Genomic DNA, 14,667 nt, shown 5'->3' with positions numbered 1-14,667 from the left:
TCCGACCGGGTACTCAATATCGTGTTACCAGTGTATTATTGTTTGGATCCCTGCAAGGATAACTGCTGTCAGCTTGCTAGTTGCTCAAGATAGCCCCTATATAAAAGTTGCATTTTAAGCTGACTCCGGCTCCCGCCTCGTCACTGCATCCCGCGTACCTGCGAACACCACAGTCTCATATTTTCACTGTGTGATTTATGTAATTAAGATTTTTTTGCTTAATTATGAAACTATTTCAACACATATTCTTTCTATTATATTTAAAGTGGCGGTACAAGTCTGAATAGAATTCTTATAGTGGTTACCCCCACATATTACTACTTTGTCCTGATACATTATTGCTCTAAAAATCCTTTTAGAAAAACACAATGCAACAACCATCAGCTCACCACGTTGAGAAATTCCTAGAATACAGTGCCTTGAGAAAGTATTCGGCTCCCTGGAACTTTTCAACCTTTTCCCACATATCATGCTTCAAACATAAAGATACTAAATGTAAATTTTTGGTGAGGAATCAGCAACAAGTGGGACACAATTGTGAAGTTGAATGAAATTTATTGGTTATTTTAAATTTTTGTGGAAATTCAAAAACTGAAAAGTGGGGCATGCAATATTATTCGGCCCCTTTAACTTAATACTTTGTTTCGCCACCTTTTGCTGTGTTTACAGCTGCAAGTCACTTGGGGTATGTCTCTATCAGTTTTGTACATTGAGAGACTGAAATTCTTGCCCATTCTTCCTTGGCAAACAGCTCGAGCTCAGTGAGGTTTGATGGATATCGTTTGTGAACAGCAGTTTTCAGCTCTTTCCACAGATTCTCGATTGGATTCAGGTCTGGACTAGGACTTGGCCTTTCTAACACCTGGATATGTTTATTTGTGAACCATTAAATTGTAGATTTTGCTTTATGTTTGGGATCATTGTCTTGTTTGAAGACAAATCTCCGCCCAGTCTCAGGTCTTTTGCAGACTCCAACAGGTTTTCTTCAAGAATGGTCCTGTATTTGGCTCCATCCATCTTCCCATCAATTTTAACGATCTTCCCTGTCCCTGCTGAAGAAAAGCAGGCCCAAACCATGATGCTGCCACCACCATGTTTGACAGTGGGGTTGGTGTGTTCATGGTGATGAGCTGTGTTGCCTTTACGCCAAACATATCGTTTGGCATTGTTGCCAAAAAGTTCGATTTTGGTTTCATCTGACCAGAGCACCTTCTTCCACATGTTTGGTGTGTCTCCCAGGTGGCTTGTTGCAAACTTTAAACAACACTTTTTATGGATATCTTTGAGAAATTGCTTTCTTCTTGCCACTCTTCCATAAAGACCAGATTTGTGCAGTGTACGACTCATTGTTGTCCTATGTACAGACTGTCCCACTTCAGCTGTAGATCTCTGCAGTTCATCCAGAGTGATCATGGGCCTCTTGGCTGCATCTCTGATCAGTCTTCTCCTTGTTTGAGATGAAAGTTTAGAGGGACGGTCGGGTCTTGGTAGATTTGCAGTGGTATGATACTCCTTCCATTTCAATATGATCGCTTGCACAGTACTCCTTGGGATGTTTAAAGTTTTGGAAATTATTTTGTATCCAAATCCGGCTTTAAACTTCTCCACAACAATATCACGGACCTGCCTGTTGTGTTCCTTGGTCTTCATGATGCTCTCTATGCTTCAAACAGAACCCTGAGACTATCACAGAGTAGGTGCATTTATATGGAGTCTTGATTATACACAGATGGATTATATTTATCATCATTAGTCATTTAGGACAACATTGGATCTTTCTGAGATCCACAATGAACTTCTGGAGTGAGTTTGCTGCACTGAAAGTAAAGGGGCCGAATAATATTGCATGCCCCACTTTTCAGTTTTTGAATTTCCACAAAAATTTAAAATAACCAATAAATTTCGTTTAACTTCACAACTGTGTTCCACTTGTTGTTGATTCTTCACCAAAAATTTACATTTGGTATCTTTATGCTTGAAGCATGATATGTGGGAAAAGGTTGAAAAGTTCCAGGGAGCCAAATACTTTCGCAATGCACTGTAGGTGTGCGGTGCATGGAGACTTCAGAATGGTTTCCTGAGTAGGTGAACCGTGAAAAAAAAATGGGAAAATCCAGCAACCGCAAAAATCCTTTTCAATTCAAAGAAGACACAGATGAACGGCACCAAGGCGCTGATTTGCCAGCAACTAGTCCAGGATCAATCACGGGCACACAGTATGCAACACACTGCTATACGGTGCTCTGCATCAGAAAAAACATGTTGAATTATTCAAAGGAGAAAAAGAGATGCGGCACTCACCCAGTTTGCAATGCAGAGTTTGTTTATTCGACCATTACAGGTCACACAATAAAGGACGGGCAGGTAGCATGAGGCATGCGGGGAAAAGACGTCTGTCCTTGTCAAGTGCCATGAACCGAACAGATATGAAATATCCATTCACTGGAAGTAAAAATGAAGGTTCCCATTATGTGACTTTAAGAAGAGATCTAGAAAATTCCCATAAATTTATCAGAAATGTATGGTACATTAAAAAAAAGGCTTTCTGTTATATAACTTAAAAGTATATGAACATGGACTGTCTTTATCAGAAAATACAGATAAAAGGATTTTTGCATTATTCAAAGGAGAAAAAGAGATGCGGCACTCACCCAGTTTGCAATGCAGAGTTTTTTTATTCGACCATTACATCACACAATACGATCACAAAGCAAGACGTCTTTTCCCCGCATGCCTCATGTTACCTGCCCGTCCTTTATTGTGTGACCTGTAATGGTCGAATAAAGAAACTCTGCATTGCAAACTGGGTGAGTGCCGCATCTCTTTTTCTCCTTTCAATAATGCAAAAATCCTTTTATCTGTAATTTCTGATGAAGACAGTCCATGTTCATATACTTTTAAGTTATATAACAGAAAGTCATTTTTTTAATGTACCATACATTTCTGATAAATTTCTGGGAATTTTCTAGATCTCTTCTTAAAGTCACATAATGGGAACCTTCATTTTTACTTCCAGTGAATGGATATTTCATATCTGTTCGGTTCATGGCACTTGACAAGGACAGAACCGCTTTCCACGGTGAATCCACTGAACTAAGAAAGGAATTGGAAGGGTTCTTGTTGCTGCGCTGAACACCTACCTTAACCTTTTTTTCAAATATAGACTTTGGAATATCCTTGAATTGCAAATGAGTTGAAATAATCCTTGGTGAAGGGCGATCTTGAAATCTCTAAATAGAAAAAAACAGTAACATTTGGGGAACACCGATTTAATAGGTAAAATGTGAACGATCACAAAGCAAATCAAAATTGGAGTACATGGCATGAACTATTTATTACGTGCGCTTGACACTTTTTTTCACATACAGTGGGGAAAATATTTGATACACTGCCGATTTTGCAAGTTTTTCCAACTACAAAGAATAGAGAGGTCTATAATTTTTATCGTAGGTACACTTCACCTATGAGAGACAGAAACTAAAAATAAAACCCAGAAAATCACATTGCATGATTTTTAAATAATGAAATTGCATTTTATTGCATAAAATAACTACCGTATTTTTCGGACTAGAAGATGCACTTTTCTCCCAAAAATTTTTTGGGGAAAATGGGGATGCGTCTTGTAGTTCGAATGTACTTACCAGGAGTGTGGTGGCAGCAGGAGTCAGGCGATTCTGCTGTCCCTGGGCTGGGAAGAGGGGGTGTTCAGAGGTCCGACGCCTTCAGGAGATGAGATGTCGGTGCTGAGATCTCAATCTACACATGCGCCACCTCCGACGGTCATGTTCCCGGAGGCCACCGCATTGCAGCAATGGATATGGCGAGGTTCCGGGCATTCACAAAATGTCGGCGGAGCCTACGCACCACCATGCACCACAGAAACTACCGCACCAGCCTGGGATGGGGTCACTGAACAACTACTGTGACCCAATCAACGCTGCCAATCCGCCCCCTCCCAAGAGTATGAAAAATGAGGATGAATGAACTCATGGAGAACAACATCCAACACTGCGGAGATACCATCACATGTTTCTCAACGCAGTGATTCTAGAGCAATGCCCCCATCCCTTATGGGAAATATGTAAAAACATGCAAAATACAAGCCGCGGAGACACCATCACATGTTTCTCAACACAAGCAATGACTAGCCAGGTCTTTCCCTGGGAAGGAACAACCATGGGAAGCGCAGTCTCCAATGAAGGAAACCACCTATGCCAAAACATGGTATCCATCCACAGACAGCTGTTTCGGGGTATTGCCCCTCATCAGTGTGGAGTAGGAGCAATGCCTAGTAGAAGACTGTGAAAAATGAGGATGAATGAACTCATGGAGATCAACATCCAACACTGCGGAGACACCATCACATGTTTCTCAACGCAGTGATTCTAGAGCAATGCCCCCATCCCTTATGGGAAATATGTAAAAACATGCAGAATACAAGCCGTGGTGACACCATCACATGTTTCTCAATGCAAGCAATGACTAGCCTGGTCTTTCCCCAGGAAGGAACAACCACGGGAAGGGCAGTCTCCAATTAAGGAAACCACCTATGCCAAAACATGGTATCCATCCACAGACAGCTGTTTCGGGGTATTGCTGTGTGAGAAAGTTTCTCAACGCAATGATTCTAGAGCAATGCCCCCATCCGTTATGGGAAATATGTAAAAACATGCAAAACACAATCCGCAGTGACACCATCTCATGTTTCTCAATGCAAGCAATGACTAGCCAGGTCTTTCCCCGGGAAGGAACAACCACGGGAAGGGCAGTCTCCAATGAAGGAAACCACCTATGCCAAAACATGGTATCCATCCACAGACAGCTGTTTCGGGGTATTGCTGTGTGAGAAAGTTCCCACGCAGCTTTTGCCATAAAGTGAGACCAGGGACTATTTTTTTACAGTGGCGGAGGAATACAGTGCGGAAGGATACCTACCTCCCGTCATTGTATTCCTGGAGTCCGGTAGAGAGCGGTCGCATCAGCTGATGCTGCTGTTCTCCACAGGAGATTGGCGTGGGACATTCGTGGATTTCTGCGGATCAGGGAGTATATTGCTTGTTTGTTATTTTCATATTTTTCCACAGATGACACTGGCTTCGGGGATCAAAGTGACACGTGATGGTGAGTATGTACTCTGTGTTATATGTACTGTATGTCTATATGTATGTATTGTATGAATGTATTGTATGTAGTTTGTATGTAGTATGTATGTTGTATGTCTGTAGCATGTTGTATGTATGTAGTATGTATGTAGTAAGTACTATGTATGTATGTTGTATGAATGTAGTATATATGTAGTATGTATGTGTTGTATGAATGTATGAATGTATTGTATGTAGTATGTATGTTGTATGTTGTATGTAGTAGCATGTTGTATGTATGTTGTATGTATGTAGTATGTAGTATGTATGTATGTTGTATGAATGTATGTAGTATATATGTATGTTGTATGTATGTTGTATGAATGTAGTATATATGAAGTATGTATGTAGTATGAAGTATGTATGTATGTTGTATGAATGTTGTATGAATGTAGTATGTATGTAGTATGTATGTATGAATGTAGAATGTATGTAGTATGTATGTATGTTGTATGAATGTAGTATATATGTAGTATGTGTGTAACATGTATGTATGTTGTATGAATGTAGTATATATGTAGCATGTATGTAGTATGTAGTATGTATGTTGTATGCATGTATTATGTATGTAGTATGTATGAATGTTGTATATATGTAGTATGTATGTTGTATGAATGTTGTATATATGTAGTATGTATGTAGTATGTATGAATGTTGTATATATGTAGTATGTATGTTGCATGAATGTAGTATGTATGTAGTATGTATGTAGTCTGTATGAATGTTGTATATATGTAGTATGTAAGTTGAATGAATGCTGTATATATGTAGTATGTATGTAGTATGTATGAATGTTGTATATATGTAGTATGTATGTTGTATGAATGTAGTATGTATGTAGTATGTATGAATGTTCTATATATGTAGTATGTATGTTGTATATATGTAGTATGTATGTAGTATGTATGAATGTTGTATATATGTAGTATGTATGTATGTAGTATGTATGTAGTATGTATGTTGTATGAATGTAGTATGTACGTAGTATGTATGAATGTTGTATATATGTAGTATGTATGTTGTATGAATGTTGTATATATGTAGTATGTATGTAGTATGTATGAATGTTGTATATATGTAGTATGTATGTAGTATGCATGTTGTATGTATGTAGTATGTATATATATATATATTATATATTTTACATTCAACACATTAGCCGGATGACGGGACTACTACTTTCCCATCATTGGCTAATGTGTCAATCACTGTCATTGTAGCAGGCATCGCCATATGGGACTTGTAGTCCCATCGGACAATGCCTGCACACACACAAGACCCCCAGCAGGCCCGCACAGACCCCCAGCAGCCGGCACAAGCCCCCGGCAGGCCCGTACAGACCCCCGGCAGCCGGCACAAGCCCCCGGCAGGCCCGTACAGACCCCCGGCAGCCACCACAAGCCCCCAGCAGGCCCGAACAGACCCCCAGCAGCCGGCACAAGCCCTCGGCAGGCCCGTACAGAGCCCCAGCAGCCAGAACAAGCCCCCGGCAGGCCCGTACAAACCCCCGGCAGCCGGAACAGGCCCCCGGCAGGCCCGTACAGACCCCCGGCAGCCGGCACAAGCCCCCGGCAGGCCCGTACAGACCCCCGGCAGCCAGCACAGGCCCCCAGCAGGCCCGTACAGACCCCCCGGCTGTTGGCACAGACCACGCATCATGATGCGCACAGACCGCGCATCATGATGACATCATTTCAGCAGCCAATCACAGACACAACAGTGGCTCATTGCATTATGGGGACTTCCGATTCCGGTATCCGATATTGGAAAAAATATCGGTACTCAGTATCGGAATTCTGATACAGCGAATATCGGCCGATACCCGATATTTGCAGTATCGGAATGCTCAACACTAGCTACAGGACAATAGGCAAACAACTTGGTGAGATTGAGACATCTGTTGGCACAATTGTTAGAAAATGGAAGGAGCACAAGATGATTGTCAATCTTCCTCGGCCTGGGGCTCCATGCAAGATCTTGTCTCATCGGGAAAGGTTGATTCTGAGAAAGGTCAAGAATCAGCCCAGAAATACATGGGAAGACCTAGTCAATAACATGAAGAGGGCTTGGACCACAGTTTCAAATATTACCTTTGGTAACACACTACGCCATTATGGATTAAAATACTGCAGGGCACGCAAAGCCCCCCTGCCCCTGCCAGCACATGTCCAGGTCATTTGAAGTTCGCAAGTGACCACCTGGATTATTCAGAGGAGGCATGGGAGATAGTCATGTGATCAGATGAGACTAAAATAGTACTGTCCGGAGACAGACAATGTGTACGGTGCAAACACACTAGAGAGAGGACAGTACCGAAGAAGACTGTGATTACCAAGCACCCTCTCCGGAGGGGGAGGGATGGAGAAAGTAGCAGGCATAAGCGACGGTGTGCAAATAAATAGACAAGTACCTGGCGGGTCACGTGACCAGAGCAGGAAGGTCTTAAAGGCTAGAATTAGCACTCGTGCAAACTGGGGAGCACAAGGCGGAAAGTAAGAACCGGCAATGCCAGGAGCGGGGTCAGGCTAACCAAGGTCAGTAACAGGAGGACAGCACAGGACAAAAGGAGTGAGGCAAAAGCATAGTCAGGAGACAAGCCGAAGTCAATTACCAAACGAGCCGAACAACGAGGTACAGAATCAACAGGCAATAGCAAAGTGAGGGACAGACCGGATCAGAACCAGGGAACATACACGCAGTGCAGGCACAAGGCACAAACACACAAAACACCAGGATCAATTTAACTCAGCTCAGGGCAGGAGTATAAGTGACAGAGAATCCTAGCCCAGCATGGGTATAAATATCCCTCCCAGATCCAAAAGGAGGTCACAACAATTAACCCTGAGAGGGCAGGGCATTAACCCTGTCCAAGCCATGACAAGAACTTTTTGGTATCAATTCCACTCGGCTTGTTTGGAGGAAGAAGGATGAATACAACCCCATGAACACCGTCTCATCCAAGAAGCATGGTGGGGGGAAACATCATACTTTGAGGGTGCTGTTCTGCAAAGGGGACAGAATGACTGCACCATATTGAAGGGAGGATGGATGAGGTTATGTATCGCGAGACTTTGGCCAACAACCTCTTTCCTTCAGTAAGAAGGGATGGGTCGTGGCTGGGTTTTCCAGCATGACAATGACCTGAAACACACAGCCAGGGCAACTAAGGAGAGGCTCCATAAGAAGCATTTCAAGGTCCTTTAGTGGCCTAGCCAGTTTCCACACCTGAACCCAATAGAAAATCTTTGGAGGGAGCTGAAATGCAATGTTGCCCAGTGACAGCCCCAAAACCTGAAAGATCTGGAGAAAATGTGAATGAGGGAGTGGGTCAAACTCCTTGCTGCAGTGTGTGCAAACTTGATCAAGAACTATAGGAAACGTCTGACTTCTGTAATTGCAAACAAAGGTTTCTGTTTCAAATATTAAGTTCTGGTTTTCTGTTGTATCAAATACTTATTTCATGCAATAAAAATGCAAATTAATTATGTAAAAATAATACAATGTGATTTTTCTGGATTTTTTTTAAAGATTCTGTCTCTTGCAATTGAAATGTGACCTGGATTCATTTTAACTTTTCTGGTGCTTCAGATCATCACTACTGCATACTGCTGTCAACCAGTTACTTATTTGAGGATCACGACCTGGCAATCTGACGCACTGAGTCCAAAATTTGGGGGGTTGTTCTGCCGGTAAATTAAAATTGGGATTTCATAGACTCTGCACCTCACTTTAGTAAGTGCCAGATTTAAGCGGTATGTAGTTCCACATAGAATGAGCTTTTGGAGCAGAAACTAAGCAGAATCTCACCAAATCCTCCTCATAATCTTGAAACTATACGTTTTATAGATTTTTAAGATTTAACATAGCCATGAAGTACATTTTGGATTGCTAATTGTGAACCACCATCAGTACATGAGTACTGCACCAGAACAACCCTCAGTACATGAAAGAGCTTTAATGTACTGTATTGAAATGTTGTGCTAAGCTAAGCTAGAGAAATGCTATAAATCTGAGTTTCACTTTTTGTTTACATCATCTCTACCCAGCATTTGAAAATAGGCACAAATAAGGAATCCTGTTATGAATGAGTCACCGTAGGAGGCAAAAACAGAAATACTAGCTAAGTCCAGAAAATCAGAGAAGTTGGCAGCTATCAGATTGCAGACCCCTGAACCTAGCAACAACAACTAGCAGTAGCCGTGGGGGGTTCCTACGGTGCCCTAGACCCCTCAATCACAGCTGGAGAACTAAATAGCCTAAAGACAGAACGGGAAATCTAAACTGCCCCAGAGCAGACCCCAAAGCAATAGGCAGCCCCCAACATATAATGACGGTGAAGCAAGATGAAAAAACACTCACACAGATAGAAAGATAGGCTGAGCAAATGATGGGGCCCAAGCTAACTAAATAGGACAGGATAGAAAAGCTGCTGTCTCCAATCTGCCAAAACCCTATCAAAACAAGAGCCAACAGGCTGATAGGGAAAAAAGCCCTGAAGATGCTAGGCTTCAAAAAGACTATATCAGTACTCAGGTATTTTCTGAAGACAGAGCAAAATGGAATTCAGCTCACCCCAGCAGGGAATGACAGAAATCCCGAAAAACAAGGCAAAACAAAACCAAAACACAAATGCAAAAAGCAGAGCAGAAAACAGCTTTTGAGGAGCAGGAATCAGACTGGCCTCCTAGAATCCCTCAGAGAGATGACCAGCAAGGCAGAAGGGCGTCAGCTGCCTTATATCCAGTCAGCAATTCCCATCACCCAGTCATCATCATCCTGCCCAGGTGCTTGGTAATCAGCCTCACTACCTTCCTTCACCAGAAGAGGGAGTTCATCAGACTTCAATGGTGAAGGGGAAAATGAACTCACAACAATACCTCCCCCTTGAGGAGGGGTCACTGAACCCTCATCCACGCCACCAGGGCGATCAGGGTGAGCCCGATGAAAGGCACGCACCAATCTTTTGGCATGAATATCAGAGGCAGAGACCCAGGAATTATCCTCCTAACCATAACCCTTCCACTTAACCAAATACTGGAGTCTACGTCTAGCCAGACGGGAATCCAGTATCTTCTCTACCTCATATTCCATGTTACCTTCAACCAATACAGGGTCTGGAGGTGCCACCCCAGGAACTACTGGTTCAACAAACCTCTTCAATAAGGACTTATGAAACACATTATGGATTTTAAATGTGACAGGAAGAGTCAAACGAAAAGAGACCGGATTAATAATCTCCAAAATCTTGTAAGGTCCAATAAATCTAGGCTTAAACTTAGGAGAAGCCACCTTCATAGCGATATTTTTTGATGATAACCAAACCATATCACCAACCTTAAACTGGGGACCAATGGTCCTATGTTGGTTGGAAAACCGCTGGGCCTTTTCCTGGGAGAGAGATAACTTATCCACCACTTGGTCCCAGACCTGGTGCATTCTCTCCACCACAGTGTCAACACCTGGGCAGGCAGAAGGCTCCACCTGCCCTGAAGAAAATCGAGGATGAAACCCAAAGTTACAAAAAAAAGGTGACATCAAAGTGGCAGAACTAGCTCTATTATTTAAAGCAAATTCGGCCAAGGTCAAAAATGAAACCCAATCATCCTGATCAGCGGAAATAAAACATCTCAAATACGACTCCAAGGTCTGGTTTGTTCTCTCTGTCTGCCCATTGGTCTGAGGGTGAAAAGCAGAGGAGAAGGACAACTGAATTCCCAGCTTGGAACAGAAAGTCCTCCAAAATCTAGACAAAAACTGAACTCCTCTGTCAGATACAATGTTCTCAGGAATCCCGTGCAAGCGAACCACCTGTTGCAAAAACAGGGGCACCAACTCAGAGGAAGATGGCAACTTAGGGAGTGGTACAAGATGAACCATCTTAGAGAACCTATCACAAATCACCCAAATAACAGTCATTCTCTGAGAGACAGGCATATCAGAGATGAAATCCATTGAAATATGGGTCCATGGCCTCCTGGGGACCGGCAAAGGCATCAACAACCCACTAGAGCAAGAACAAGGTTTAGACCGGGAGCACGTCCCACAGGACTGCACAAAACTGGTGCAACTGTTGTGAAGTTTGGTAATTCCAGTTATCTGTCACCCCTATTGAACCAGTGATTCCACATTATAAAAACTTTCCAAGACATGATAGAAACTAATATCTAGGTTATTAATCCATCTTTAACTCACCGCAAGTATTTCTGGACTCCCAAATTCAATCATTGTTGTATCAAGCAACGGTTCTTTATTGTGAACGACGGACACCATTTCATACAGTATCTGAATTAACCAATTTGTTCCTGAAACAAATAAAATATGTTTGTTCAATATAACTATACATTTTACAGACTGCTTTTCTTTATTAAGTTTCTATATGTAGTATGGAAAGGCTGAGAGGACAATACTGTACAAGTGCAATAAGGTCTTATTTGATAAACTGGTATAGGAATAAAGAATATGGTTACTGCTCACCTTGTGAGGTTGTGTGAGCCCCAACAGAATTTTTATGCATGAGACAAATTATTCCAACTGCTGCAACACCAACAGATTGGAGGCATCAACATGCCAACCAAGTAGTGATTTTTCCACTACTTGACATTTTCACACAAGGCACCATAGTTGTGAATTTGTTATACCTATTTATTATACAGTGAAAGAAAAACTAAGGATAACAGCACTCCACATTAAAATCACATCTCTTTAATTTTCCTCACTTAAGAAAATAATAATAATATATTCCACCATAGTGAATTTCTGCACAGTAAAAAAAAATCTGATATTGGAGGTGCCAGAAGTGCTAGGGTAAAAAGAAGATACTCATAATGCTGACCAGCCTGTTTTTTCGTCTTATCCTGGAGATTCAAAAGATGCTGAACTAAGAAAAGACTGCTTACACTGATGTCTACCACGTCTTTCTGATCTAATACTGAAGATTCTAGTGGTGTCGAGGTAAGTAGGGGCTGTTCACACTGCTGTCCACTTTGTCTATCTCATCTAATACTAGAGATACTAGGAGTGCTGATGCAAAAAGTGGCTACTCACACTGCTGTCCATTCTGTCTTTCTGATCTAATACTGAAGATACCAAGAGTGCTGCGGTAAGAATAAATTGCTCACACTGCTGTCCACCCAGTCTTTATAATCTAATACTGAGGATACTAGAGATGCTGAGGAAAGAAGAGGACACTTACACTGGTATCCACTCTTTCTGATCTAAAACTTGAGATACCACAGGTGCTGAGGTAAGAAGAAGCTGCTCAAACTGCTGTCAACCCTGTCTATCTGATCTAGTTCTGGTGATACTAGGAGTGTTGCGGTTCACTTGTCTCTATGACCTATTACTGGAGATGCCAGTGGTGCTTATGGAAGGAGAGGCCACTCACACTGCTGTCCATAATGTCTTTCTGATCTAATACTGGAAATACCATGGGAGCTGAGGAAACAAAATGCTGCTCACATTGCTGTCTATGCTGCCTTTCTGAATGCTGAGCAGCTGCTGTGAGCTGAAAATAACCTATACCACAAACCTTCTGTCTCCAGGTAATAACAGTGTAGCTTCCTACTGCACATGCTGAAAGCCATCTATCCTAATAATACTCTAGGACAGGTTTCTATTAGTGTAACAGCCTTCTATAATGATTACCTTCCTAGATAAAATGGGTGTGATTTGCTAATTAATTGCTGATTTTCTATTTAAGAATTTATTTATGATGAAACACTGTGTGTACAATTATTAGGCAACTTGCATTTTTAATTATTGTTGGAATATGTTTGGTGCAACAACGCCATTCCTGTCTATTAGTGTTCAGTTGCTAGATTTGTATTCTGTTCATAAAGTTAAAAAAAAAACTCCCAGAGGCTCACACAGGGAGAGCAAGTGACTGTATTTCCTGTTTTTCCTGTGTCTGTGTATGAGAGAAGCAGCCTGCTGTAGCTGATGCACAGATAGACACACAAATGATTTATTCCTGATCTATTATGCTTATCATATATTGTTCCTGATTGTTCCTGAATAAAGAATCTCTGTTGTCACACGCTTGGAGAGTATCCTGATTTATCCGCTACCAACAATTATTAATTTTACTACTGGACAACTACAGTGCTGTCGGTCAATCAAAAAGGTTAATAAACCTGAAACCTGAATTTAAGAAAGTAAAAGAGAGGTTTTATCCTTCTTAGGCCTCTTTCACATGTCCTGATATTCGTTTACATGTGTGTTATCCGTGTGGCATCTGTTTGGCATCCGTGTGCCGTCTGTGTGCACCATCCTTGGAATAAAATGCAGAATAGAAACGACAGATGTTTAGATAGATAGATAGTGTGACAGGGTCACTGATGCCATATATGTGAGGAGATATGTGTCACAAAGGTTGCTTTCCTGCATGATGTGAAAGCCATAAGTGTTTTCTCCAGCATGACGTGCTGAGAGCAATTCAGTTACTATATGGGCCTGGCTTTCATGGTGGCTAGGTCAGAGATGGACGGGACACCTGTCCACCATATCTCCACCTCCAGGATGTGGCTGCAGGGAGTTAAATGTCCAGTTTTTTTTCTCTCTCTCTCTCTGTGTTGTGTGATGGTAGGAAGCCTCCTGACTAGTGTTGAACAATACCATCCGATATTGAGAAATATCGGATCGGATTGGATCGGCCCGATACCCAAAAAAGTATTGATTCAAGTCAATGGGACAGAAATATCAGAATGAAAAAAAACCCTTTCTTTACTTGCACATCCAGTTCGGGAGGGAGGAAGAGTGTGGGCGGTGCGTGGGCGGACACTGTGCGTGTCTGTGTGTGCGGGCGGGGTCTGTGCGGGCCTGCCGGGGGTCTGTACAGGCCTGCCGGGGGTCTGTACGGGCCTGCCGGGGGCTTGTGCCGGCTGCCGAGGGTCTGTACGGGCCTGCCGGGGGCTTGTGCCGGCTGCCGAGGGTCTGTACGGGCCTGCCGGGGGCTTGTGCCGGCTGCCGAGGGTCTGTACGGGCCTGCCGGGGGCTTGTGCCGGCTGCCGGGGGTCTGTACGGGCCTGCCGGGGGCTTGTGCCTGCTGCTGGGGGTCTATACGGGCCTGCCGGGGGCTTGTGCCGGCTGCCGGGGGTCTGTGCGGGCTGCCGGGGGTCTTGTGTGTGTGTGCAGGCATCGTCTGATGGGACTACAAGTCCCATCAGGCGATGCCTGCTACAATGACAGTGATTGACACATTAGCCAATGATGGGACAGTAGTAGTCCCATCATCCGGCTAATGTGTTGAATGTAAAAAAAAAAAAAAGTATGTAGTATGTATGTAGTATGTATGTAGTATGTATGAATGTTGTATATATGTAGTATGTATGTATGTAGTATGTATGTAGTATGTATGAATGTTGTATATATGTACTGTCATGATCTGAAGTGATCTGACAGTTTTAAATCGCACTGGGTGAACTTTTTTCACTTTGGAAAGTTCCAAGGTGTCTTGACTGTCCCCGGTGGTGGTGAGTGGTATTGCACTTTAGGTTTTTGTGCACTTAATTATGGATCAGGTGTGACA

At 42.6% G+C, this 14,667-nt stretch overlaps 1 protein-coding gene across 1 annotated transcript in view; it reads right to left on the bottom strand.

The window, feature by feature from the left end:
• The window catches only part of LOC141063549 (sulfotransferase 6B1-like), a 121,919-nt gene that overhangs the window by 68,648 nt on the left and 38,604 nt on the right, over positions 1-14,667 (bottom strand). The window contains exons 2-3 of the mRNA XM_073557664.1: positions 11,334-11,443; positions 3,141-3,230 (exon numbers count right to left, since the gene is read on the bottom strand). Coding sequence (XP_073413765.1) covers positions 3,141-3,230; positions 11,334-11,443 — 200 coding nt within the window. The remainder of the gene's footprint in view (positions 1-3,140; positions 3,231-11,333; positions 11,444-14,667) is intronic.

This window comes from Dendrobates tinctorius, unplaced genomic scaffold, assembly GCF_039654945.1.
Source record: "Dendrobates tinctorius isolate UK_male_01 unplaced genomic scaffold, ASM3965494v1 ptg000250l, whole genome shotgun sequence".
NCBI lineage: Eukaryota > Metazoa > Chordata > Amphibia > Anura > Dendrobatidae > Dendrobates > Dendrobates tinctorius.
The sequence above is the reverse complement of the archived record's forward strand: the minus strand, read 5'-3'. Positions and strand labels throughout refer to the sequence as shown.